The 25,999-nt window shown below is 33.2% G+C and overlaps 1 protein-coding gene and 1 long non-coding RNA gene across 3 annotated transcripts; one reads left to right on the forward strand and one right to left on the reverse strand.

The window, feature by feature from the left end:
- Positions 1-272: 272 nt before the first annotated feature.
- On the reverse strand, positions 273-4,665 carry LOC132735976 (uncharacterized). The gene is made up of 4 exons (XR_009626521.1): positions 3,867-4,665; positions 2,241-2,333; positions 1,381-1,568; positions 273-775 (listed from the first exon to the last, which is right to left on the reverse strand). It is a non-coding gene; the product is annotated as an uncharacterized LOC132735976 (long non-coding RNA).
- Positions 4,666-5,221: 556 nt separating this feature from the next.
- LOC132735977 (uncharacterized) lies at positions 5,222-25,436 on the forward strand. Of its 2 annotated transcripts, XM_060723021.1 has the most exons (9): positions 5,222-5,423; positions 18,155-18,403; positions 18,521-18,757; positions 19,035-19,159; positions 19,372-19,534; positions 21,114-21,149; positions 22,949-23,317; positions 24,173-24,219; positions 24,878-25,436. In XM_060723021.1, the coding sequence occupies exons 2-9, from the start codon at positions 18,190-18,192 to the stop codon at positions 25,091-25,093; spliced, it is 1,407 nt and encodes a 468-aa protein (XP_060579004.1). In that variant the 5' UTR covers positions 5,222-5,423; positions 18,155-18,189; the 3' UTR covers positions 25,094-25,436. The 2 variants fall into 2 exon arrangements, with proteins under 2 accessions (XP_060579004.1, XP_060579005.1); XM_060723022.1 differs by lacking the exon at positions 21,114-21,149 and having other exon boundaries at positions 5,227-5,423.
- The last annotated feature ends 563 nt before the right edge of the window (positions 25,437-25,999 follow it).

Here is a 25,999-nt window from a genome sequence, read left to right on the forward strand (position 1 = left end):
TTTTTAAGTTTTTACTATATATGCATATAGGGGAATTCAATGACCCCCTGGGGCGGGGCCAATTTTGACCCCCAGGGCTTTTATTTGAACAAACTTGGTAGACACTCACTAGAAGATGTTTCATACCTTTAAAAGAAGATACTTTGTCTAAGCTCTAGCTCTTTAGGTTCTTTAAAAGAAGATACTTTAAGTTTTTTTCTTTTGGTTGCCATGGCAACCAGCGTTCTATGAACAATATTTAGAGGTGACCACCAAAGAAAACATTCCTGTGAAGTTTGGATGAAAATTGGCTTAGTGGTTTATGAGGAGATGTCATTTAAAGTGGACGCCAGACGAAAAAGCGATCAAAAAAAGCTCACCCTGTCACTTTGTGACAGGTGAGCTAAAAATAGTTAAGTGATCTTATTTTCCTGGTGAAAAACTGGTGGCTCAATAAAGTTCTATACATATTATGATATTTCAAATATTGGAAAAGTTATCTCTAGTTCTTGGTGAAAGACTGGTGACTAGTTTTCTCCTCAATGTCATTTCTTTTTCTAATTAGATTAAGTCATGGTACTATATTCATGAGGCTTTCGACATCACATCTAAGAACTCATTATCCAACATTGCAAAGGGCAGGCAGTCTCCTGATATTCCAATTTCTTTTAAAGTTTATAAAACCACAATATTTCTATTCTTTAGTGTTTCAGACATGAAGACACATCTTATTCTACATGTATCTTTCCTTATCACTCCTGCTTTTACTGTTCTATCATATAAGCGCCTCTGTTTCCTGAAATATTTGTTTAGAAAAAGTTAATTGCAAAATTAAAATTCCACTTGTAAACCCTTGCCGAGAACGAACTTACAGCAGTGAAAGGCTTAAAGGTTTAAAAATCAAGAAACTAAACCAATCAGTCACAGACACCCCAAGTATTTTATCTATTTGCTAAGCAGCAATTTTTTCAAAAAATTATTTAAATTCATAAATGTGAGTGATTCTGATAAGCTATAGACAGCTAAGTGATGATAAGATGATCATATATGTCAGATATGTCGGAGTGCTAACACTACTTACTGTGAATATTCAATATTTTAATGTGAATTGTCCTGAGGTAAAAAGGAAAAGAAAGCTGAAATCCTGAATACATGTTACATGTCACAATTGTTCTTGCAATTAATTTTGTTCCTAATTTCTTGTATAAGATATTTAAATACACTGTAATTCTTTTTTTATAAATTTGGCTTTTTGTGACAATAGTCTATCCAGTGACCGAAGCTCACTGACTTAAAATAAACTGTCCTGTGTCAGCCTTTAAACAAGTCTAGAAAAAAAAAGCTATCAGAATATAATAATTAAGAAATATCATATACAAATACTTCTAAATAATCATGTACCTCTTCCTTAAAAGCCCATGCTATTGAAAGAGACATTTTTTCCATTTGTTCACTTCAAGGTTAGTCAGATTGACATTCTCACATTTTAGCCTTTATCACTCGTGATTTCATTGTCATTGACCCTAAAGCATCATTAAAATCGATATCCTGCTGTTCACATTCATAAATCTGACATGTAGGCCGAACTTCTGAAACATAAAATATAATTATTATTAGATATACATATAGTATGCCAATAATTATGTTAGTTAATATCAAATCAATAATTTAAGCAGTGTTCGAAATTAGCAGTAGTCTGAGAGTCCGACTACTAAATTTCTCCTCGGGCTATCAACTTTTCACAGTAACAAGCCCGACCAGGCTACTGTATTTTCAGAGGCATTATAAACAACTGTTTTGAACAAATGAATCGTGCTAGTGAAATGTCTTTTGGACAAGTGAATATTCCGATCTAGTAGTCTGACCAGCCTAGTCGATTCAAATCCTAATTTCTTACACTGTTTAAGAAACAATTTGTTCAAAATTGTCCAAGCATAAAGATTTTTATAGTATACTATAGTAATTATAGTGTATATACAGTATGTATTAAATGTCTTTACTATCTACTATACTGTCCTGAAATTTCAAGAAAACAACTATCTTTAAAATCCATTTTCTCAGAAGTTGCAAAAAAAAAGTAAATGAAATTGCTCTGGGTTTGTATTATTCTGTACAACTTCTGATCACAAAAGCTTCAAGGACATCATGAGTGAGTCAGGTCCTATCCTGAAAGATTGTTGTTCAAGTTTGAAGACAATCCATTCAAAAAATAACAAATTATAGCCACTAATAGCAAAAATCAAGAAAATTTAGACATTTACCTTGAATGTTAATATGGTGGTCAAGTTAATTTAGTTTAGTCTGGTCTATTTGATGGGTTGTTGTGGCCAAGTATGAAGACAATACACCAAGATCTGAAAAAGTTATGAACAAGGTTAAAGTTTGATGACAGCAATGGGAAAGCCGTCATGACTAACAATATATTTAATAATTTTGGCCCTAATGCAAACTGAAAATTCTAGCCTATAAACACTGTTGAGACTAGCTGTTCAGCATTTTTTCAATAATAAATAAATGCAATGATAAAGTCGGTAACTTGCAAGTCTTCTAACATTTTTACAAAGAATGAACATATATTATATATTTTTTCCTTACAATTCTACAATGATGTTCAGTCATTTATATTATAACAAGATATCGGAAAGATTATAGATATATCAGAAATGAATTGGCCTGTGGACTTTAATGTCAATCATAGAGCTCTTATGCAAAATGTAATGGTAAGCAAACATCCAGCATGAAATTTTCAAGTAGCCACAAGTTAAAATAAAATTATTAAAAATACTTTGTCATGATTCAATTACTGCTGGAAATTGACCCACATGTTTTATTACAAATTTATTACATCAATATTTTCCATAGAAATAATAAATTAATTTTCAGTCTCTTTCTCTTTGTGCTTTCACACAGATTTGAATTATTCAAGTCCATGATTTTCAGAAGGAAAAAATCTTCTGATCATCAAACACTAAAAATTACTATACCAACTGCAAATTGCAGTCTGTGCAAAAGGCTGCCTGTCCTCGGACCTCGCCAAATAAAAATCAAGAGGGCCATGATAAATTTTTATACAGTTATCGAATATCAATTGTACACAACAGTTGAATATAACATATTATAAACTTATTTCTATGTTAATAGATAGTCTATATACAATAGAAATGAAAAAGCAAATCCTTCACAACAGTCAACACTGTAAATTCGAATCAGGGTCAGATTGGCCCTTAAACGTATTTGGCCCTCGAGACAGCTCGGCCCTATTCCAACTCAGCACGGGTCAACTCGGCCCATAATTACATAATTACTGATAATGATTACTTTTCTTACTTTTGATATGTTTTCATCATAACTGTCATGGTTTAACATTTTCACACTAACAGACATCTACTCAAGGATATTGAAAAGTATGTGAAATTGTAGAGAAAGAAAGAATTTACAATTTAAACGCATTTTATGCTACTCCAGATTTTTTTGTAAAAAATATCGTTAAACAAGCATTTGCCATATTAAAAAACAAACCAGTATTAAAATTTAAATACAATAAAATTCATTGTCACAAAAAATTCAATCTAAAAACTCTATTTACAGTATTGATTAATATTTAACATATATTGTCTTGATATCTCTTCTTAAGATAATTATTTATCTTAAAGATAATTTCAAACAATGTTTTATTAACTAAACAATCTAAACAATCTATATCCTAATAGGCTATATGGTTTTAATAGAGGACCGAGTTGACCTGTCCCGAGTTGGTATAGGGCCGAGTTAACCTGTAAATTCAATAATGTAAACAATCCTTGACCTAATTTCGTTTGTCTAACAAATTAACATCTGCAAACACAAAACGATTTTTGAACAAAGAATATAAAAGCATTTCCACAAACCTTTGCGATGTTATTCATCAGCAAATCTATGTCTTGGATGGAGAAATCTGAAAAACACGAACGTTATTCTGTCGATGGTCCGAACAATGGCGGGTCATACTAGTCAAAACCAAGTTTTACCAAATTGCATCCGTTAATTCCAGAATACCTTTGAAAGACTTGTATTGTTATCTTGTTTTTTTATTATTTATATAATAATATTTTTGTTTCAAACGCTTTGATTCTATGAAAGTTTGCGAACCATTTTTTTGCGAAAATAGTACGCTTTTTTAAGGCCACATATTGTATCCATTGTTTCCTCTTGAGTTATTGACGTAAAAAAAAATCAGCGGTGGCATAAAATGCTATTCAATAAATTGCTAAATATATACAATAAATACTTTCATTTCCCTTCGGCTGACTTACATGTGAATTTTTCAGCATCTCTGCTACAAAAATTACACCTTATTTATATTCAATTTATTGTACATAGGTACATGGGACACAAACTTTTCTTTGGCCTAATGCGTAATAATACTGATGTTTTTTTTTTCGTACACGTTTGAGATTATGTTCCATTGATGTTAGCTAACATTGAATATCATCATTTCAAGTTTTTTTGAACATCAGCTTTTTCTTCAAGTCATCCACGTTTGAAAGTATACATATAGTTCTGCTGCACTACTTTCTTGGTCGCATTAACTACTTATTTTCTATTGAGCTTAAACAGAATGCAATTAGGTGTTGTTCGTTCTTTTTTGATATGGGCAGACCGATACTATAGAAAGGAAATTTTTTTTTGAAAAAATTTCCTTCCAAAAATCATGACACCTTTTTTTGCAATGAATCAACCCAAAAAGTTATACACAAATTACATACATTCAACGGTGTATTTTTAAGCAGCAGACGACAGTAAACAGTGTACTGTATGTGTAACAAAATGACAAATATGATTTTAATCATCGTCGGATACCCGGATAAAGATACTTAAGAAATATACTCAGATCTTACTTTAACTCATGCAATGAGAATAATCAATCTGGAAAACCCGTCTGAAATTTTGCACCATGTGTAAAAAAAACCTGAGTAGAGTCCCTTTTCCAGTTTAGTTTGATGTCAATATAATTTCTACTTTGTTTATTTATACTCTTTATACGCTATAATTTAGTTATAGGTCATTCAACTGTACACAATTTTAATGTCTAGATCTTTAGGTCGTCTAATATCCCCCCCCCCCATTTAGATATCTCCTACGCTAATATTCCCCCCCCCCCCCATTTAAATATCTCCTACATTAACGGTTGTAAGATTTTAAATCATGGCGAACGACATACGCCCCTGAATAGTTTAGTTGAATATCTATGTTAACTCGTTCCTCGAGAATACTGTATAGGCGGCCTATTCGATTTTCCGAAAATGCGTGTAAAAAATGTGGGAATGCTGTTTATAAACAAGTGTTTTCATTGATCATATTGTATTTTAATACTGTAATAAAAAAATGTTTTAATACAGTGACAATATCCTATTGTTATTTACGTGATCTTGTGTATGCAATTGTAGTTGGATTTTCATTTTAAGGTAAGCCCGTTTAATTAATTAAATTAGCATTTAGTTGCAATTTTACACATGTACCTTCGTGCCAGATATAAACAAAGATATGATCGATACTATAATAGTGCATGCGTACGTACAGTTTAACTATGTACAACAGTTTATTTGTCTTATATATGAAATGTTTTAATTAATTAATTAATTAATTAATTAATAAAGTCATTTATAACCTATATTTCTGCATCATCACATCATTACTTTTGTCTTTTTTCTTTGCTTTGTTAGTAACGAGCGGTTAATTATAGAAAAATCGGCACACCGCTCTCGAACCACTGGTCTCTGGATTGCCGGTCCAGGGGTTAGTATCTCGAAGCTATCGTTATATTTGCGTTTACGAACGTGCTAACGATTGACGGAGGGTTGGTTAACGAGAGACTAGCGCGGGTATCTCGAAAGCAGTAGTTAAGCTGTCGTTCGTTGCTTACTCGTTAGTTATTAACGATTGCGTTGTGTTATCATTTGAATACATGTACCCGAAAATTGTGTACAGCTCTTGTTTATATTCACCGAATCATTATTTTGCGTAGACGAAGGTGAATATAAGGTTACGATCATGCTAAACCGGAACACAATCACACGAAACGTGCAGGATCCGCCGGTCTGTCGTCTAGCAATATAGACTTGTTTTGCGACGAAAATCTCGATTGCCTTGATAATATCAATTGTGATAGTGGTAAACATACGAAAACGGTTCCTTTAAAAAAAGAGAACAGTCATTGGAACTGCCCCTGTTGAAAGTTCCAATGAAGCAGGCGTGATTTCTAATTGAGGGGCGGGGCGGGAACTTAACATAGAAACTGCAATAAAAAACCGACTGTATATAGAACCGCAGAGACTGAAGATTTAGCAGCAGAGGCTGCCAGTGTAGTCAGATATTTTAAACTCTTTACATAGTTAAAGCCAATATTCTGGCGGAGCTTCTTCTCAATACCAGTCAAAAAATCTGGGGACAGATAACCATCCCTCATTCTTCAGGCTATAACAACATGTTGTTTTAGGGTGTAAGTATACTGTCAATATTCAAATTTGAAAATTTTGCTTTCATTGTTGCTTTCCGTTTGAGTGAAATATGGACTATATTTTCACGAAACATAATGGAATTTTACCCTTTAGACAAACATATGTACAGCAACTCTTTCTAAAATCCCACTTGCTACACAGCTGCAAAGACGTCATGCGCCTAACAATGACGCCATGAGCGAAACAATTACTTCATAAGCATAAATATATATTAAATATGTAAAGTCGATTTTCATTGGATAATCATGACGTTTATAGTATTAGTTATAAAGATTTTTGACAGGTAATATTGCCCTACATAAACGACTATTCGGAAATATAACCCGAGCCGCTAGGCGATGGTTATTTTGCCTACAACCATTTAACATGTCAGGAATATTTATAACGAATTTATAAAACTGCGAACTTCCCTTTTTTAGAAAAAAAAGTGAGATTTCTTAGAAAATTGCCAGAAACAGTGTATATAAAACTATAAAAATGTCACGATTCTCCAATGAAAAGTGACGTGACAAACGTGCAGTTTTATAAAATCTTTTATAATACTGCACGTTTGTTACTGCAAGTTTGGTACGTCAATTTTAATTGGCGTTTATATAGTTTATATACACAGCTGCTGTCAATTTATCAAGAAATATATCTTTTTTCTGCAGTATTGTAAATTCGTTATAAAGATTTTTAACAGGATATATGGCCGATATAATTTTGTTTGCAATATAACTCTCACTTGGCGGCTCGGGTTATCGTTTATATACGGCCATATAACCTGTCAAATATCTGTATTACTAAATATATACATGGCTGCTGTTAATTAATATGGATAAATTTTCATTTTGTTTTAAACAAAGGATGTTTGCTGTATTATAAATTAAAATATAACGAGTTAAATTATAACAACTCGTGTTCGCGAGTGAAATATATGTTAATATAAAATGATAAACAAACAACATTTCTATATATTACATCCCTTTTTGTGGTACCGATTTTTGCAGCTAAAGTAATGCACTTTTCTTCATGATGTAATTAATACGTCACAGTTTACTTTCCGAAATATAATTTTGTAACTAGTTTCAATTTTGTTGAATTTTCAGCATGATGTATGCATATATCTATTTATGTTTTATTGTGCAAAATTACACATTACGGAGATTATTCCTTTCGCTGTTTAAGTTATGATATGTTTTTTTTCATCCGCATTCAAATATAAGTCTTAAATTAAAATGTAAAGAACCTTTACATATGTTTGATATGTGAGAAAAATTGTGTTTGTTTGGATTTTTACAGGTCGTCAACACATAACTGGCCATATCGTGTCGAATGCTATAATAGGCTTAAAATGTTATGTAAAACTTTGTAAATGACAATAAAAATGAGCCAATTAGATCCAAGAATACAAGTTTATCTCTTTCAAATAATCAATGATATTTTTTATGGATTTGTATTAAAGAGTTCTTTGAGTGAATTTACACAATAAAATCTATTACGGGCCTGTGAAAATTCATAAGAAAAAGAAATACAATAGATCTACTATATTTATGTCAGTTCATCATTTGTTATCAATAAAATGATATAATTCTCATTTTTTATGTACAGTAAAATGCCACCTAACGACCACGCCACAAATAGGACCACGCCGTTATTACGGGCACTTTTTAAAAGTACAAAATATTTGCCTTCTTTATACATTGAGAAAAATGACCTGTATACCGACCACGTCTCTAATCCGGCATAACGACCACTTCTGTCAGACATTTGTGTGTATTTCTTATCAAAACATTAACCTGTATTACGACCATGCAACATAATGACCAGACATCACTTGGTGTTTATTGCCCCCCAATTAATTGTGGTAATCTTCCCTCTGGCGTAAACAAATACACCGGGTCAAATGAGGTCATTAATATGTATCGATTGATTAGACGCTTGCTTTACGATGTATCTTTAGAATTCAAGTGTCAACATGATCAGTTTAAACCACTTCTGGCTAATTAATCTAAGCAGCTATGGTGTGAGAAACGATTAATTTGTCAGCGTAATTAGGATGTAATAAACAGGTAAATAACATTTAGGATTGTTTGTTGTGCATCACAATTTGTAGCAAGTATGGTAAAAAGTGATAATTACACCAAATTATCAGTTCATGTGTGCTTTATTTCGATATGTAATTAATGCATAAATCATAATGAGAGTTATAACTATATTCAATACCTCATATTTTTCTTCTTAAGCGGAGACTTAACATCTAGCCGTTTATTAATATTTTTTATTATATTAATGATGTATCATATTATCATGCAGTAAAAATGTTTTTTTTGTTTAAAAAATATGTGTTTCTTTTACTCATTTAATTAAGTACATTTACCATGTGCATAAAACTATACAAGGTATACATTAAGTTAAGTTGGATTTCGTCAGCTATTAAAGTGACTTATTCACTATTAAGGCCAATTCACTATTAAGACCACTTTGAGTCAGTCCCGTAAGTGGTCTTAATAGAGAGAATTTACTTTAAAATCGCGCCTTTCTTACTTTTGTGTCAAAATGATAGTAACGAGAGCCTTACGACACCCTCTTGGCATCCGTTAATAATTGGACATGTTAACGATTATTCGTTAATTACGAGAGCGTCGAGATAGCGGTGAAAACCTTAACGAGAGGTATACGATAGTCGTTATGCTAACGATAGCTTCGAGATACTAACCCCAGTATGCTACACCATTGCACATATATAAGTTTGCATTTATTAAAATTTCACTCTTAAGATACCCATCATAAACAAAAAATACATATATGTATGTATGTACTGTATATTAAATACACAGTTTAACAAGTTTATCACGATAACATGGAGTTTTAAAATAATTTGTTATCTTTACATGGTGATATTTAGACATCAAATGATTTACATGTGTCTATAAATTGATTAACTGACATAATTGCTACCTAAAGAAAGAAGTGCCTGTTGAACATTTCGTTTTATCCCTCTATATGTGCCATCTTTAGTCCTGGCATGGTAAGACCGTCGGCAACATCAAGTATACACTGTATTTGAGCCGCGTCACGACAAAACCAACATAATGGGTTTGCGAGCAGCTAGATTCTGACCAGCCTGCGCATCCGCGCAGTCTGATCATGATCCATGCTGTTCGCTATCAGTTTCTCTACTTGTAATAGGGTTGGTAAGCGAACAGCATGGATCCTGATCAGATAGCGCGGATTATGTGCATTATGTTGGTTTTGTCGTGACGCGGCTCATTTTGCCATGCCTGCGGTATCATCTATTTACTTTTATACTTTTCACGATTTAAGTGCCTTGTAAAAAGCAATGTAAGCTGTAAAGTTATAAAACATTTTTTTAATAAAAAGTCGGTCCTGAAAGTATATTGGAAATACCCAACATGGCATCATGGTATGGCATTGGACATATCATGTGAATCCTAGTCTTTAAAGCAGCATACCTCCAAATTCATGCTAGTTTGTATGAAAATTTTGAAAATGTTTTTTAAGTGAATCGTCATAATAGCAGGTTTATAATACATGTATAATAAGTAATTACTTGGATAGTGTTTAGTATCAGACATAGAAGCTAACCACGATATAGAGGATATTTGTTTAGTTCAGTGTAAGATCGGAATATATTTCACCGAGTGAGCACCAAAAGGTATATTTCACGAGTGGCGCAGCCACGAGTGAAATATGAACTTTTGGTGTTCACAAGGTGAAATATATTTTGATCTTACACTGAACTAAATAAATTTTCTTTTTATTATATGCAAAAAACGTTGTAAAAAGGCATTAAACCTATCACTGAATGAAAAGTGCGCCAAATAATAATACAACGTGACGTCATTTACGACGTCACGGCATTAATATGGTACCCAGTACTGTGTACGCTGGTATTTCACTGAAACAACGTAAGGGGCTTAAATTCAAAACAGTGAAATTATCAAAGTGGTAATTTCACTGTTTCAAACAGTGAAATTACCAGTTTTATATCACTGATATATTTCTATAAACCACCGAAAAGCATGTAATAAATAATTATATCTAACTACGATATAATTATATATGGATGTTGTTGGTAGATGTGGGATTCATGATCACATATTACATCAATCTCCACACAGTGATCTCCCCTTAATTCTTCGGCGTACAATTCTGCCAAGGGAGGTAATCACTGTGAGGAGTTTGATATTACATATGAGCCGCGTCACGACAAAACCAACATAGTGCGTTTGCGAACAGCATAGATCCAGACCAGCCTGCGCATCCGCGCAGACTGATCAGGATCCATGCTGTTCGCTGTCAGTTTCTCCACTTGTAATAGAGTTGGTAAGCGAACAGCATGGATCCTGATCGACTGCGCGGATGCGCAGGCTGGTCTGGATCCATGCTGGTCGCAAACCCACTATGTTGGTTTTTTCGTGACGCGGGTCAAAATTATATTCACATAGCAGATAATAAAATTTTCTATAACAAAACGTTATTATTCATCATATAAATGTTAATAGAAAATCACTTAGACCGTAGGAACATATTTTAAAACAATATTTTATAAGAATATCCAAATGATACATTGCTATTGTTTTTATCAATATTTGAAATACCTATGGAAAATGTGCCCATTTGAGATCACTCCACTTTAAAGTAAAAAGTAAAAAAAAACTAGCCCTTACCACGTTAGTAGTCACGTAGTCAAAATATATTGACGTGCCAAAGCTTGATTCTGAGATATATTCGTTCTGGGGCAGAATCTCGCTTTATAGAGGCGAGATATTGCCAAGACACGAAAATAGCACAATATCTCGTCGCGCAGTACAATTAGTTGGACTAGTAGTCACGCTGCAGAAAAATGAGTAATAAATACATAATGTACTGCAAAATCACCCATCAATGGCTGATAATATGTAAAATATTACTTGAATCTAAAATTGTTTACTTTTCTTAAAACCTTTGTACATGTACATTTTTCTCAAGTTTGATTTTCTTGACATATTTTGGCTCATCTGGAGGCATTGCATCTTTATCAGCTTGTTTAGGCTCTGGAATGTTTGTTTGTTTTCTTAATCGGCAAATAAATAAGCAATGTCAGATATTTTACCAATATTCAATGCTTTCGGTATTTTATCTAACATTGCCCTGTCAAGTCATCTTTGTCTGTAAAACTAGGTAATTAAATCTACTACTAAATACGACATTGCCATCTTCCATCTATATATATATATATATATATATATATATATATATATATATATATATATATATATATATATATATATATATATATATATATATATATATATATATCATTGGCATTGAATGACAATACTATTTGAAGTACCTACATGGTACGGCATCGGTTAAATTGTAGCAAATCAGCATATACTATATCTGGACATAAGAAGAATCTCAATCGCGTCACCTGACACTGAAAGTCAGTCATTTTATCTTGGGTAAAATATTTGCAAAATCAGCTTAGTGTTAACCAAAAATTGCAACCTTAAGTCCTACCCGGTGTCCAGTAAGACAATGGCAAAAGGAGTATTTACTCTGTATGACAATACCAATGCATGAAACCTGATCAGAAGTCTATATTATGTCATTAAAATATTAACATGTATTGATTTATTCTCCTGAAATGGGACGCCTAACATTACCTTTCCTGATAGAGCGGGTCGATTTTTTCCAGCACAATTGAATAGCTGGCCGCGTACATAAATGCAATCAGCAATAAAGCACTATCCGTATCTTTTCAACGCAAACAGAACGTTTCTGCACAAATCAAATCGGCCCGGTGCAAAAAAACGGGCCCCTTCTCCGCGAGACGTTTCGGCAAACAAAACCCTCTTCTGGGTCGCGTACGTACACCAGCATATTGCCATTTACTTCTTCTAATACTGCTTATACGAGGGTTGTCCCAATATTCTGTGACAAGATTGATTAAAAGCTAAATAAAACAGGTACGAATTTGATATTTTAATATGTTATAAACCCATATAATTTAAACATTTTCACAAATTTTCATAGATAAATATCAACAAACAACAAAAATATGCCATAAACACCATGGCAACTAACTGAATCGCGGCGCACGTCCAACGTCAAAGACGGCGTTAAATCTATATAAGGCGCCTTTCTCAAATACTCTCAATGGCTTTCAACGCAATAATGGTACCCATAAATCGTCAATTTCTGACTTAAATCATGTGGTTGTTAATGTCTGTTGAATGTTAACGTGACATTGTGCAGACACATCATCAGATATTTGAAATATACGTAATTAATTTCAGCCTATTCATAACAAAATGTAAATTATTTGACGTGCGCCGGCAACTCAAACCAATGTCGTTAATACTGAAAATTTCTAAGTAACTAGGGTAAATTTTTTGTAAATGATTTGTTGTAATGTTAAATAATAAACTTAACGGTTATATGTGTGAATTATTTTCTATTGGCGTTAAAAATGAACCGGCTATAAAATTTGTCACGGACTTTTGGGACAACCCTCGTACATTACTAATATTGCTAATACAGAATTACGAATATCACGTTAGAATAAATTAATTATTAATGTTTAAAAACGACTTGTAAGTTGATCACGTTAGACAAAAAACGAGTTTATCTAAGAGCCTTTTCAATTATTTTTTTCCAAGGCATTCAAAAACAAATTTCTTTTGCTAAAATTTCACATTTGACGTTGACAGACAAGAACATGTACAGATCAATGTAATAATCTTTTAGTTGTCATTAGTGTCCAACTACAAATGTATCTATCAAATCTGTATGACAATTTTAGCAAAATTCGATAATTTGACCTTGACGATTTCTATTTGTTCACATTCCAAAGTAATGTAGAATTCAGTTTGATCTTCTTGAAGGTCTTAAATGTAACAAAAGTTCTTTTCTACGAACACCATATTTTCACTTATCACAATTCACAAAGTTACAGCAAACTAAAGTAATAAATAAATAATAAGCATGACAACAATTTATGACAGTTATAGCAAAATTCAAGCAAAAAAAAGCTTGATCGTCAATTGCATTTATTGGCTTATGATGAAGGTAATCCGTTAAGAAGGGGAAATTAAGATCAACGTTCAAGTTATCGGATGACCGTCACCATGACTGTAGCAAGTGTTCGAACTTTTTCTTTTAAAAGTCGAGCTCATGATAGACTTGGCAACACCTACAGAAAGTATAAACAATCCCTACTTGGCATTTTACATACTGGTCGTTTTGTTTGAAGTTTTTGTAAAAGAAATGAAGTAGACGATGAAACTCATTTTCAGTTGTCATGACTGTGTTGCTGATAGTCATTAAACATTATACCTGTATATTTGATAATGCTGACTGTTTGAATGGCATTCATTTAACTATATGTGACGTGTACTAAAAGAAAGGACTGCCAGATATATATAGAAATGTGTATTTTTTCAGTATTTCTGTATACATATTATTTTTAATTGTATGTTGTACCACCATATCCATTTTGCACACGTTTCTTGTTTAAATGTAAATTTACATAATTTGAGCCATGCCATGACAAAACCAACATAATGGGTTTGCGACCAGCATAGATCCAGACCAGCCTGCGCATTCGCGCAGTCTGATCAGGATCCATGCTGTTCGCTTACAAACCCTATAACAAGTAGAGAAACTGATAGCGAACAGCATGGATCCTGATCAGACTGCGCGGATGCGCAGGCTGGTCTGGATCCATGCTGGTCGCAAACCCATTATGTTGTTTTTGTCGTGACGCGGCTCAAATGACGTAAAAATAAAGATCTAATAGACTGGGTACAAAATTCTTTGGTACTCGTATTTGACTAATTGTATAAATGTGCATACATTAAACAAATATTTTACGTCGCGTGATAAGGTGTTATCTTATCATAAATTAAAGCACAAAAGACCTTTTAAAAGTGTAAAAGATAATTTGAAATAAGTTTAAATCATTTTGCTCTTATAACGAATTCAGTGAAGCTATGCCCAATTTAGAACAGTCCAAAATTTAATTGAAATGTATCAAATTGATTTAATATTTGAAGAGCTTGATGAAATTTATTAATGAATTATATAAAGCTTCTAAAATGACACAGTACAGGTATTGAACATTTCAAGTTTTCACATCAAAATCTGTCTGCGTCCGTGCTAAATATAACTACACGTAATATACGAAACTAAGAGCGACACTGAATTTTAGAAAATGCGTTATCAATGGTTGATGCGCAGGTACAAACAAGCACAGTAAGCTACTATATGGTCAACCTCTTTCAGTTTCGAGATTGTGATTTTTTTGCCAAACATTTGCCTTATAGGTCTTTATCCTTTATCACAGGACCAGAAAAAATGAGCTTATCTATTTGTTGTATCACACAGAAAACCAACCTTACAGCAATATATAGTAGAATTAATCTGTTGTTAAGAAAATAAATATTTGGGTGTGAGGGTTGAAAGGTAAATTTTTAGATGATCGTATATGTTAGGTACCATGTGAGATTATGTTAAAGGCCAATTATTCCTAAGGAATGCAATCGTTTTTATTTCCCAAAACTTTAAACATTTGGTATCTTGTTATACAGTTTCCAAAATATACTTATTTGTCATATGGATGAATTATCTTTGCTTCTTTCGTTAGTTGGCAACTGATAAAATTGTAGTGAATTTCAAAATACTACTTAGTTAACATTTTGCTACCTTCACGACACTTAACGGCACACTCAGAGCTGCTTTCTTCAGCTGGTAAACATCTTACATACTGTAAGTCCATTATTAAAGCATGATTAAACACATATTTGACATTTCTAAAGAATTTATTAGATATTATTAATGTGCCTTTAATAGAACCAGTTCTATATCTGACATCTGATGAAACAAGTCAGAAACACTATAAATATAGACACGTCATATGTGAAAATAACATACTCGTCAACAACAGCATTTTCAGAAAACCAATATTAAACGGTAATATTAACACCATAAAATCTTTACCAACAAGTTTTCTTGGGGAAATATTCTCAATCCGGTGTTTTCCATTTACTATGTTTAGCTACACTTTTTTTGAAGAAACATATATAGAGGTATATTGATACAGTCATATCGGCGTTCCCGCTGCCGTTGCCGTTCGAAAACTTTAACCTCGCTCATAGTTTTGGCGTATTGTCTTCATACTCTTGGGACAAGACCTTCAAATAAACAAGACTAAACTTGATATCCACTCATAAATGTCAAAATTTTGCTTGATTTTTGCTGAATTGTACTATATGTTGCTATAACTTTGTTATTTTCTAATGGTCCGGATTGCCTTCAAACTTGAACACAACAATCTCTTAGGATAACCTTCCAAACAGACATTGACCTTCACTCATAAATGAAAGGTCAAATTATTGAAATGGTTATAAATTTGTTATGAATGATTATGAATGGATTGACTTAATGTTGAGACACAACATTCTTTAGGATAAGACCTTCATGTGTATCAAATTCAAACGGACAAAGGAACACTAAAAATGACATTGACCTTGAATGTTTGATTTTTAAATTTTCACTTTCACTAATTTCTTCTATAATAGACTGCAACTTGGTAATTAATAAATGGATTATCTTTATACTTGGACAAAACAACCTTTTGGACAACACCTTCTAAAAGGTTAAACTGACCTTGACCTTGATCTTTAAATTACCTTGGCCGCCAAGGTCAAATAATTATACCCCTGCACAACGAAGTTAATAAATGGGTATACTGGAATCAGCTTGTACGTCCGGCCGTCTCCCCGTCCGTCCGTCCGGCGTCCGTCGGTTTTTCCTTGTCCGCCCAATAACTTAAGATTCCTTTGACCCACAGTCTTCATATTTGGAATTTAGATTGATCATGGTATGTAGATGATCCCTATTGATTTTGAGGTATTTGAGTCAAAGGTCAAGGTCACAGGGGTCTTGACTTCAAAAAGCTTGTCCGCCCAATAACTTAAGATTCCTTTGACCCACAGTTTCCATATTTGGTATTTAGATTGGTCATGATTAGTAGATGATCCCATTAGATTTTGAGGTCACCTGGTCAAAGGTCAAAATCAAAAGGGTCTGACTTCAAAAACCTTGTCCGCCCAATAGCTTAAGATTCCTTTGACCCACAGTCTTCATATTTGGCATGGCGTTTAGCCATGATGAATAGATGACCCCTTTTAATTTTGAGGTCACTAGGTTAAAAGTAAAGGTCACAAGGCCTTGACTAAAAAAACTTGTCCGCCCAATAACTTAAGATTTCTTTGACCAGACGTTTTCATATTTGGCATTTAGGTTATCCATGATTAGTAGATGACCCCTATTGATTTTGAGGTCACTGGGTCAAAGATCAAGGTCACAGAGACTTTGGCTTCAAAAAGTTTGTCCGCCCAATAACTTTAGAAACCTTTGACCCACATTCTTCATATTTGGCATGGAGGTTGATCATGACCATTAGGTGACCCCTATTAATTTTTAAGTCACTAGGTCAAAGGTCAAGGTCACAGGGGCCTTGACTAAGAAAAGCTTGTCCGCTCAATTGCTTAAGAATGCTTTGGTCTTAAGAATGCTTTGGTCAACAGTCTTCATATTTGGTATTGAGGTTGTATATGACTAGTAGATGACCCCTTTAGATTTTTAGGTGACTGTGTCAAAGGTCAAGGTCACAGGGATTTTACTATAATAATATTGTCTGCTCAAATGCTTAAGAATGCCTGTCCGCAGTGTATTGACTTTGACATTTTCACATTTGAAAACATGTAGAATACATAACTTAGCAATGCACTGGTTTAGTAACCTCAGATTTTTCAGGGAGGTTGTCCTTGAGCTCTAAATTGCAACTGTTGATTCGGACAAAGTGGTAATTTGTGGTAAGTGGTAAGTGGTACCAATTTACGGGGGTATTCACGCCATGACAGTGGCAGTTCGTTTCTATGTACGACCAATGATATAACCCATACCAATGTCGTTTCAATGTAAGACCAGTGATTTATCCCATACCAATGTCGTTTCTATGTACGACCAGTGATATATCCCATACCAATGTCGTCTCAATGTACGACCAGTGATATATCCCATACCAATGTCGTTTCTATGTACGACCAGTGATAATCCCATACCATTTTCGTTTCTGTGTACGACCAGTGATATATCCCATACCAATTAATGTCGTTTCTATGTACGACCAGTGATATATCCCATACCAATATCGTCTCTATGAACGACCAGTGATATATCCCATACCAACGTCGTCTCTATGAACGACCAGTGATATATCCCATACCAATGTCGTTTCTATGTACGACCAGTGATATATCCCATACCAATGTCGTTATTATGTACGACCAGTGATACACCATACCAATGTCGTTATGATACACCATACCAATGTCGTCTCTATGTACGACCAGTGAATGGTAATTGATAAGACGGGATATCTCCCAAAATAAGATTATGTAGCTAAAGTTATGTTTTGTTTTTTTTCTTTATTAAGAGACCAATCCGTTTATAAAAGACATTATAAGTACCGTCTTTTATAGTTGGTCTGATTAAAAAAATTAAGTTGATTTTACTTACATTTATTGTTCAATGACAATCAAATTAGTTAATTACAGCAAATATATTTTATATTAATCTTAATATGATTTATATTACACAAATATTTATAACTTGTATCGTAGGTGAACATCCACGTGAACATCCACGAGCTGCAATAATGACAGGAAGAGGAAGACAGCGTCTAATGCGACCTGTGGAACGTCAACCAATGAGAGACTGGCTATCTGACAAACTTAACGCTAAAGAAATTCCGGGGTTAGAATGGGTAAACAAGGAACAGAGAATATTCCGTATAAAATGGTGCCATGGTTCAAGACATGGCTGGACTCTGAAGGATTCAGTCCTGTTTGAAAAATGGGCCCAACATTCAGGTAAACTTGTAATACAATTTGTCCATGCATAAATTGACAATTTAGTGTTATTTCTGGTTTCACTTATCACTCCCTCTGGTGAAGTAATTTTGAAAGACGCTCTTGTTATTCTGATAGGCCGCTACAACGATGGTGATCCAAAGCGCTGGAAAGCCAACTTCCGATGTGCTCTAAATTCACTGAAAGACATACAGGAAGTGAAAGACCTGTCTATAAGCAAAGGCCAGAATGCGTTCAGAGTTTACAAAATGCTTGAAGCACGGAAGAAGACGGATAAACAAAAAGTTACTAAGCGTATGAAAACTGAACCAGAGACTGACTATGTTCCAGACGATAGCAAATGTGGTTTAAAAGGTAAACTATATGCCAACAATACTTTGAGAATTATGTTTTAAAAGCTAGATAATATCAAGTCGTTAAGCATATTAGCCAACTTTTTGATTACATGTTTACATGACATTTAAACTTATCATTAGATTGTTGCATGGTGACATTAGGAATGATTCGCACTGTATTCATCATACAATAATAAAATAAGAAAATCTTATTTGCTTAATTAATAAACTCTTCCCCGCATCTGTACGTCCGTGTATTTTGATGTTTCTCTAGTTTTATAAAGTACATATTACAGAAACCATCATGTATGTCAGGGCCAGTGCAAGACTTGCTGCACAAACGACATCTGTCAGGAGTCAAGCAGACGACCAGTCCGGGTCATCAGAGAGTGAAAGTGAGGGCTATCAGACAGATAGTCAGGTTATTAACATTCTTTGTACCACATATCTAAAATACACATGTTCAACTATTTTCACAGGAAAGTTATATTTCTGTTAATGTTTTAGTTACATATCTGCAGTTTATTTACATCCTTACCAGAAAACAACATTGACAATTTATCCATATTCTTCGTTTTTATCAATAGAACAAATAGTAATTTTATTTGACAAAAACATCTATATGCATTTCAGGATGAGCATTACACGGATAGTGTAGTAGATGAACCATTACCATTATCACACAATAATAATATCCACACATGTGCTACTGCTACAGAAATAAAAATTGAAAATGTTGATACAAGTTCAAAGATTCCCATCTTTGATAAGATCATTCCAAACTTCTACAAACTTGGTAAGTGTCTACATATATGTGCATGTATATACTATATGTGAAATCGTTTATTTTTCTCGGATTTCAAAATATATTTCTCCTATCAAAATCCTTTTAAAATATGGTACATGTTCTTTCATTTCATCTTGCAGATTTACCTGTAACTCAAAGACCTCATAAGCCAAATGATGACCTATAAAAGAAAATGATTCCACAATAGAAAGGCCTATTAAAACAATATAAAATATTGAAGGGGTTTATGTCTATAACTCTCACAAAATCACATTGAATCATTAACACGTATAGTGAAATAATCTTTATAGAATTAAAGATGCTTTAGACAATAGAAAAAAATGTGTTCATGCTATTTTCTATCTTTTCTTTCAGACTTGATAATAAACTTTAACCTGTTTTCCAGTTATGATCTGGCATGTCAAACATTATTTTGTAATTCGCTACATAATGCTTAAATACCGTAACCAGTTTAGCATTGCATATAGGATATCTGCAAAATACATATGTATATGTTCAAGTTAATATTTTACAGACAAAAAGAGACAAATTTGAAAATTAATTCGTTATTCTGATCAACTGTAAGGCCTAGCGTTGACACATTTCCTATGCAGCAAGGCTAATGGACATTAACACATTTTAATTCCAGTCACAACTGAAACTTCTTTTGCTAAATATTTTAGCATTATTTTATATTTTTATCTCTTTTCGGCATTCTATTTTATTGACTTTGACCGACATCTTACTAATTGGTTTAAGTAGGCATGGTGTATCATTGTATGTAACTGGGGTTTCATCTTTCCCTCATTACATATTTGAGCCGCGTCACGACAAAACCAACATAATGGGTTTGCGACCAGCATGGATCCAGACCAGCCTGTGCATCCGCGCAGTCTGATCAGGATCCATGCTGTTCGCTTACAAACCCTATAACACGTAGAGAAACTGATAGCGAACAGCATGGATCCTGATCAGCCTGCGCGGATGCGCAGGCTTGTCTGGATCCATGCTGGTCGCAAACCCATTATGTTGGTTTTGTCGTGACGCGGCTCATTTGATATTTGACCTCTACCCTTAAATTGGTCACTTTGATCAATTTCAAGGTCACTGTGTCTGCGAATAAGTGGCATACTGGCTGTCATCATGATGGTGTGTAAACCTTGATTTGTTTTCATACTACCCCTCAAATGTTAATATAAAAAAATCAAAACTAGGTACACTATTAAAAAAGAAAAAAAAACAGTCCATAAAGAACGCTCAAAACGACATCAACGGTGGTTGTGTTTGACGAACCTTACATCCATGTCTCCCCCAACCCCTCTAACATGTTTAAGCAATATTCAACTATTATACATGATATGGTGTTGTGAGTCGGTCAGTATTTAGGTCATTTTTTTCAGATGTGTGTGTTTCTTCCCAATGGATTACACCAACGTTTACCTCAAACTTAAAGTCCCCAAAATATACACGTATGGACAGACACTTTTCAAATTTTAAGAGTTTATAAATGCTACCTAGAATTTTGAGTTAGGCATGTTTTGCTGTTTCTATCATCCAGTCTTTCATCCTATATCTATACATCTTACAGAAACAGAGTATAATTCCATCAAAACAAGTTTCGTAGGTAAGTTTAACCCGTCACATGCATGCATCACCGCATGTATGTTGCCAGTTCTTCTATTTCAACATGATTTGCTTTAAAATGTTGATGTAAATGTGAGATGCACTCATATGTATTCAATGATTTAGTGTAAAGTGCATGTGGTAATCGAAATTGATAGATAAACGAAATATGTATTATAAAATTATTGTGATCACCTAAGTAATATATGTATGTTAAATATTTTCCTGATTACCGCATGTTTACCTTTAGCAATACAAATATTGTCAGAAATTATTTTTGATTAACAACTTTACAGTTTGTTCTCATATATAATTATTATATGAAATGCATGTAAAGTGAAAATATTCGTTAAAATTAAAATTTTATTTATATCTTTATATTAATAAAAAGCGAACTTTCCATTCTAATATAAAATTATAAACAAATGTTTAATTGTATATGATAGATTACAGACCCTGTCTTTTAATTTATTGGTGTACAATTTGGTCTTTTGTGTTTATTCAATTGAAAATAGCGTGAAATTTTATTTTGTTTTATATGTGAGCTTAGCACATTAGATAAACTTTGTTTTTAGAAGACAAAACCTTCATTTTTAAAAGCAACATAAAACTATGACGACCTTTTTAAGTATATGGCAACGTTTTAAAAATAAAAAAAATAATTAACTTAATATAAAAATTATACAATTAATCTGCAGAAACCGATGGATCAAACCGAATAATAAGACATGTTGCTAACTGATTATAAAAGTTGGTCAATTATATCAAATATTTTTATCTGAAGAACATACGAAGCTAATTTCTTACACACTTTATTTTTTGGTATTTAAGGAAATGAATATTTTGGCCTGAAAAAATAGAAATCCAATTTAGGTCAAAGGTGATGAAAACGTTAAGATAATTACTGTCTATATTAACTGGCCATGGCAGTTTTAAACGAATTGTGAAATTTTACCTCTTCATAATTTATTCATTATTTAGAGCAGTTGTATATCATAAATATTTGTTTTGAAATGTTTATCTTAAATTATCATTATAGTTTGCTTCAATTATCAAACAGATATGGCAATTACATGTATATGGTATACATGTCGTTGTCCTCGCCTTTGTACTGCACCTTTTAGATTAGATGCTTTACTAGATGATATTATATAATCATAGATAAATAAATAAGTAAATAAATAAGAATAAATACATTGTAAATAAATAAATAAATACAAAAGGAAGTTAAAAAGCTTACCGGACAAAACACTCCTCGTTTTCTGAAATTTGGCATACCATTGAAAATATAAACATGAAAGCCTTTACATTTTAGCGAATTAGTTTTCTTAGAAAACAGGAAGTTTAATGTGTATACTGTATATTATGAATATTAGATGAATGAGTTTGCAGACATTTTGAATATTTTAGACTAGTGTAATAAAGATACTATTTACTATACGAGGCAATATAGTATCAGATGATATATACATATGAGCCGCGTCATGACAAAACCAACATAATGTGTTTGCGACCAGCATGGCTCCAGACAAGCCTGCGCATGTAGGAGATGCTACTGTGCTGCTATATTGTCTTTATATGGTGTTTGTGCTGCTCTGAGCAGGCTCAAAACAAACGCCGTCGGTCGCCTTAGTATTAGATCCCAGCGATGCAACTGCGATTTTGTTTTAATGCTCTGAATTTTGGCTGTGAGACTGCCGCTCTAGTGTGACAGCGTTTTAATATAGGCATATCATTTTTATACTGAACATACAGCAGAAAGATGTACATGATCATCTTTAAGATTTTTTTTAATTTCAGAATTTGGCAAAAGTCATTGCCTTCCTCGCCATGGTTCGGGTTTCAAGGTCGTGCAGTTAAAAAAGGAGAAGCCTCTCACGCCCATTGTAGAAGCATTCCATGTACCGTTACCAAATACTCTCAATTCACTTACCACAGACACGACAGACCATGCCCGGCGGGACAGTGATTTAACAATAAAGTCTGACCTTGAACTAAGTGCTAGATATTCATCAAAACAGACAACTCCTTCATCAAGATTTTCAACCAGAATGACAGAATATACAACCCCAGCTTACCATGCATCCACAGATGAATCGCAATATACAGCCCAACAAATTGCTACGCGAGACAATTCCGCCATTTTGACGTTTCCTGATACACCAGATGGTAATGTGGTTCTGTTCATTAGACCATTTCCCATACGTTCTCCGGACTTCCTAATTTCAATAATTATGAATTTCTTTACGTCATAACTTAAACTTTTTAAGATCTTTAACTTTTGCATATCATAATTATTATGGACAATATTTCAATAATTTAATGCGGATCGTATTTCAAGTTTCGAAGCGGAAACCATATTAGAAATTTGAAAGGTCTATAATGTAGTATGTGAACCATATTTATGTACAGACAGTAACTTGATTAGTTGAGGTGTTTTACGTTTTTGTTTGTCAGAATACGTTATACTGCTTCCAGTTACTTTCCTTGCTGATTGACAGTAAATTCTTAAAGGAATTTGAAAAAATGAAGTAGGTAGATGTGTGGGCTGAGGGGACCAGGTGCTGAACATTCTATTAACAAAATGTAACAATTCTGGAAACCTTAAAATGTTCGAACAAGTAACAAATAATCTCCAAGGCCTCTCCCCTGAATTTACAATTTTTAGCAAAACTGTTTCGATCCCTTCTTTGCCCCTAAACATGAGAACTGCCTTACTAAAGTGATTCATGTTTTAACAAGTTTTTAGACTCAATACACTAAAACTTAAGATATTAGTTTGACATTTTATCATAATGACCGCCTACACCGTTTGTTACTCCCGATATTGTTTATAAGTGGTTATAAATCTGGTTTATCTATAGTCGGGTATGCAATAGAATAGTTACACAAGTTATTGTTGACATAGTATACATGTACGTATAAATTAATCATTACATTTTATACAGTTTAAACCTTGATGGCATATCTTAGTCATTATCAAGTATGATTGATTTTGTATTAACAAACTATAATTATTTTCAGGGTCAGATGTTTCAAATGATAGCAACTCAAATGAATATATAGAGGTGGTCAGTATTTCTGAAATTTTATACTTTCTGTTCTGTTAAAGGCCCATTTAGCCCAAAAATGTTATAATTTTTACGTCTCAAAACCTTTTTTATTGTTGGTATATTGGTACAGTTTCCTTAAAAGTTAATCATTGGTCATATAGATTAACTATCCTTTGCTCTTTGGCAATTGGATATAATTATAGTGAACTGGTATTATGTATGGAAGTCAAAATACTTCTTTGTTTGCATTTTGTTATCTTAAAGACACATAACTGCATAATAAGTACTACTTCTGTTATTTAAAATCTAACATGTTCTAATACATTATTGAAGTATTATTAAACACATATTTGTCTTTTTTAAAGAATTAAAAAAAAATTGATTTCTGAGGCAAAATGTGCCTTTAAGATTGCAAAGAATAAAAACTAAAAAGTCAATAAAAAAATTACTGAATGTTCGTGTTTGTGTGGCTTGTCTGTCTAACTAAAAAGTCATGCATTTATGAAGGGTCAATGACGCCGTTTTCATTTTGGTATTTTATTATCCTCCTGATGATATTGTATAACCGTTATTGGTATAATTACATAACTTCAACATAGACGTTTTGTTATTATAATATTTTACTGTTATACGAGATATATATGGCATATAGTATCTTAAGTTTATTATGTTTTAGACAATTTATGAGGAAGAAGTAGGTGACAGTGTGACTGGTGAGTCTACTGAAGGATGTATCGTTCTAACAGATCTTAGTAAGAGCTACGTCTCTTCGTCGTCTTCGACAGCACAGCTGAACCAATCCGAGGATCGACAATGTATCATGAACTACAGGGTAAACCAGGCTACAGGTTCCACTATCCCTTACATGTATAACCCACTTACACCGCCATGAAATTGGAATATTGTGCAATATATTTTATTTTCTCAAATTGAATCGCATCAAACTGCTTTCAAGACATGAAATGTAACTTCAATCTACTGCCCAAAACGACATGTCCGGTGCTTTTATGTTATGTTTGTATATACTTGAATTTCGAGGGGAAATTCTGATGATGAAGACGATTTGAAAAAGAAGGTAGAAAACTGCATTGATAATAACAGAATCTCTAGTCATGTTTCATTGCGCTGTAAAAATATCACTGCTTATGGTTGCTTTTTTACTCGTGTATTAATTTATAACATGCATTTGTTTGTATTATGTGAATATGTATATACAATAAATGTATTAAACATTATTAGTGTTCACGAATTAAGTATAGATTTACAGCACCCGTTAAAGCACGACATGATGAAAACTTCCTGTAATGAAAAAATAATACAAGTACACTGATGAAAGGGGAAAAGTGTGCATGCTTCCAGGGAAGCCTTTACCTTAGAGACCCATGTACCCTGTAACCTTTTGGTGGGCATGGTAAAAAGAAAGGCTGTGGACCTCAAAGTGTCTGGCATACACATGTTAAGATAATCACCTGATCACACAGTGAGCTAAACATTAATATCTCACCTGATCACATAGTGAGCCATTTGTTAATTACCAACTTACCGTCAGTCATAGTAAAAATCAGTGAAAATTCAAAAAATTAACCGTCAAATTCATAAATGAGTCACGGTCAACATGAGTTTGTTATACATGAGGGTCTTCTTAGAATATTCTGTTATACTAGTAACATTGATTATAAAACATCAATCCATTCAATAATAACAAGTTAAAGCTAGTTACAGTAAACATTTAATACTTAAATAATTTGACCTTCAATGTCAAGGTCATTTTTGAGTGAAGGTTAAAGTATGTCTAATT

This window comes from Ruditapes philippinarum, unplaced genomic scaffold, assembly GCF_026571515.1.
Source record: "Ruditapes philippinarum isolate M1 unplaced genomic scaffold, ASM2657151v2 ctg1381_1_1_1_1, whole genome shotgun sequence".
Classification (NCBI taxonomy): Eukaryota; Metazoa; Mollusca; class Bivalvia; order Venerida; family Veneridae; genus Ruditapes; species Ruditapes philippinarum.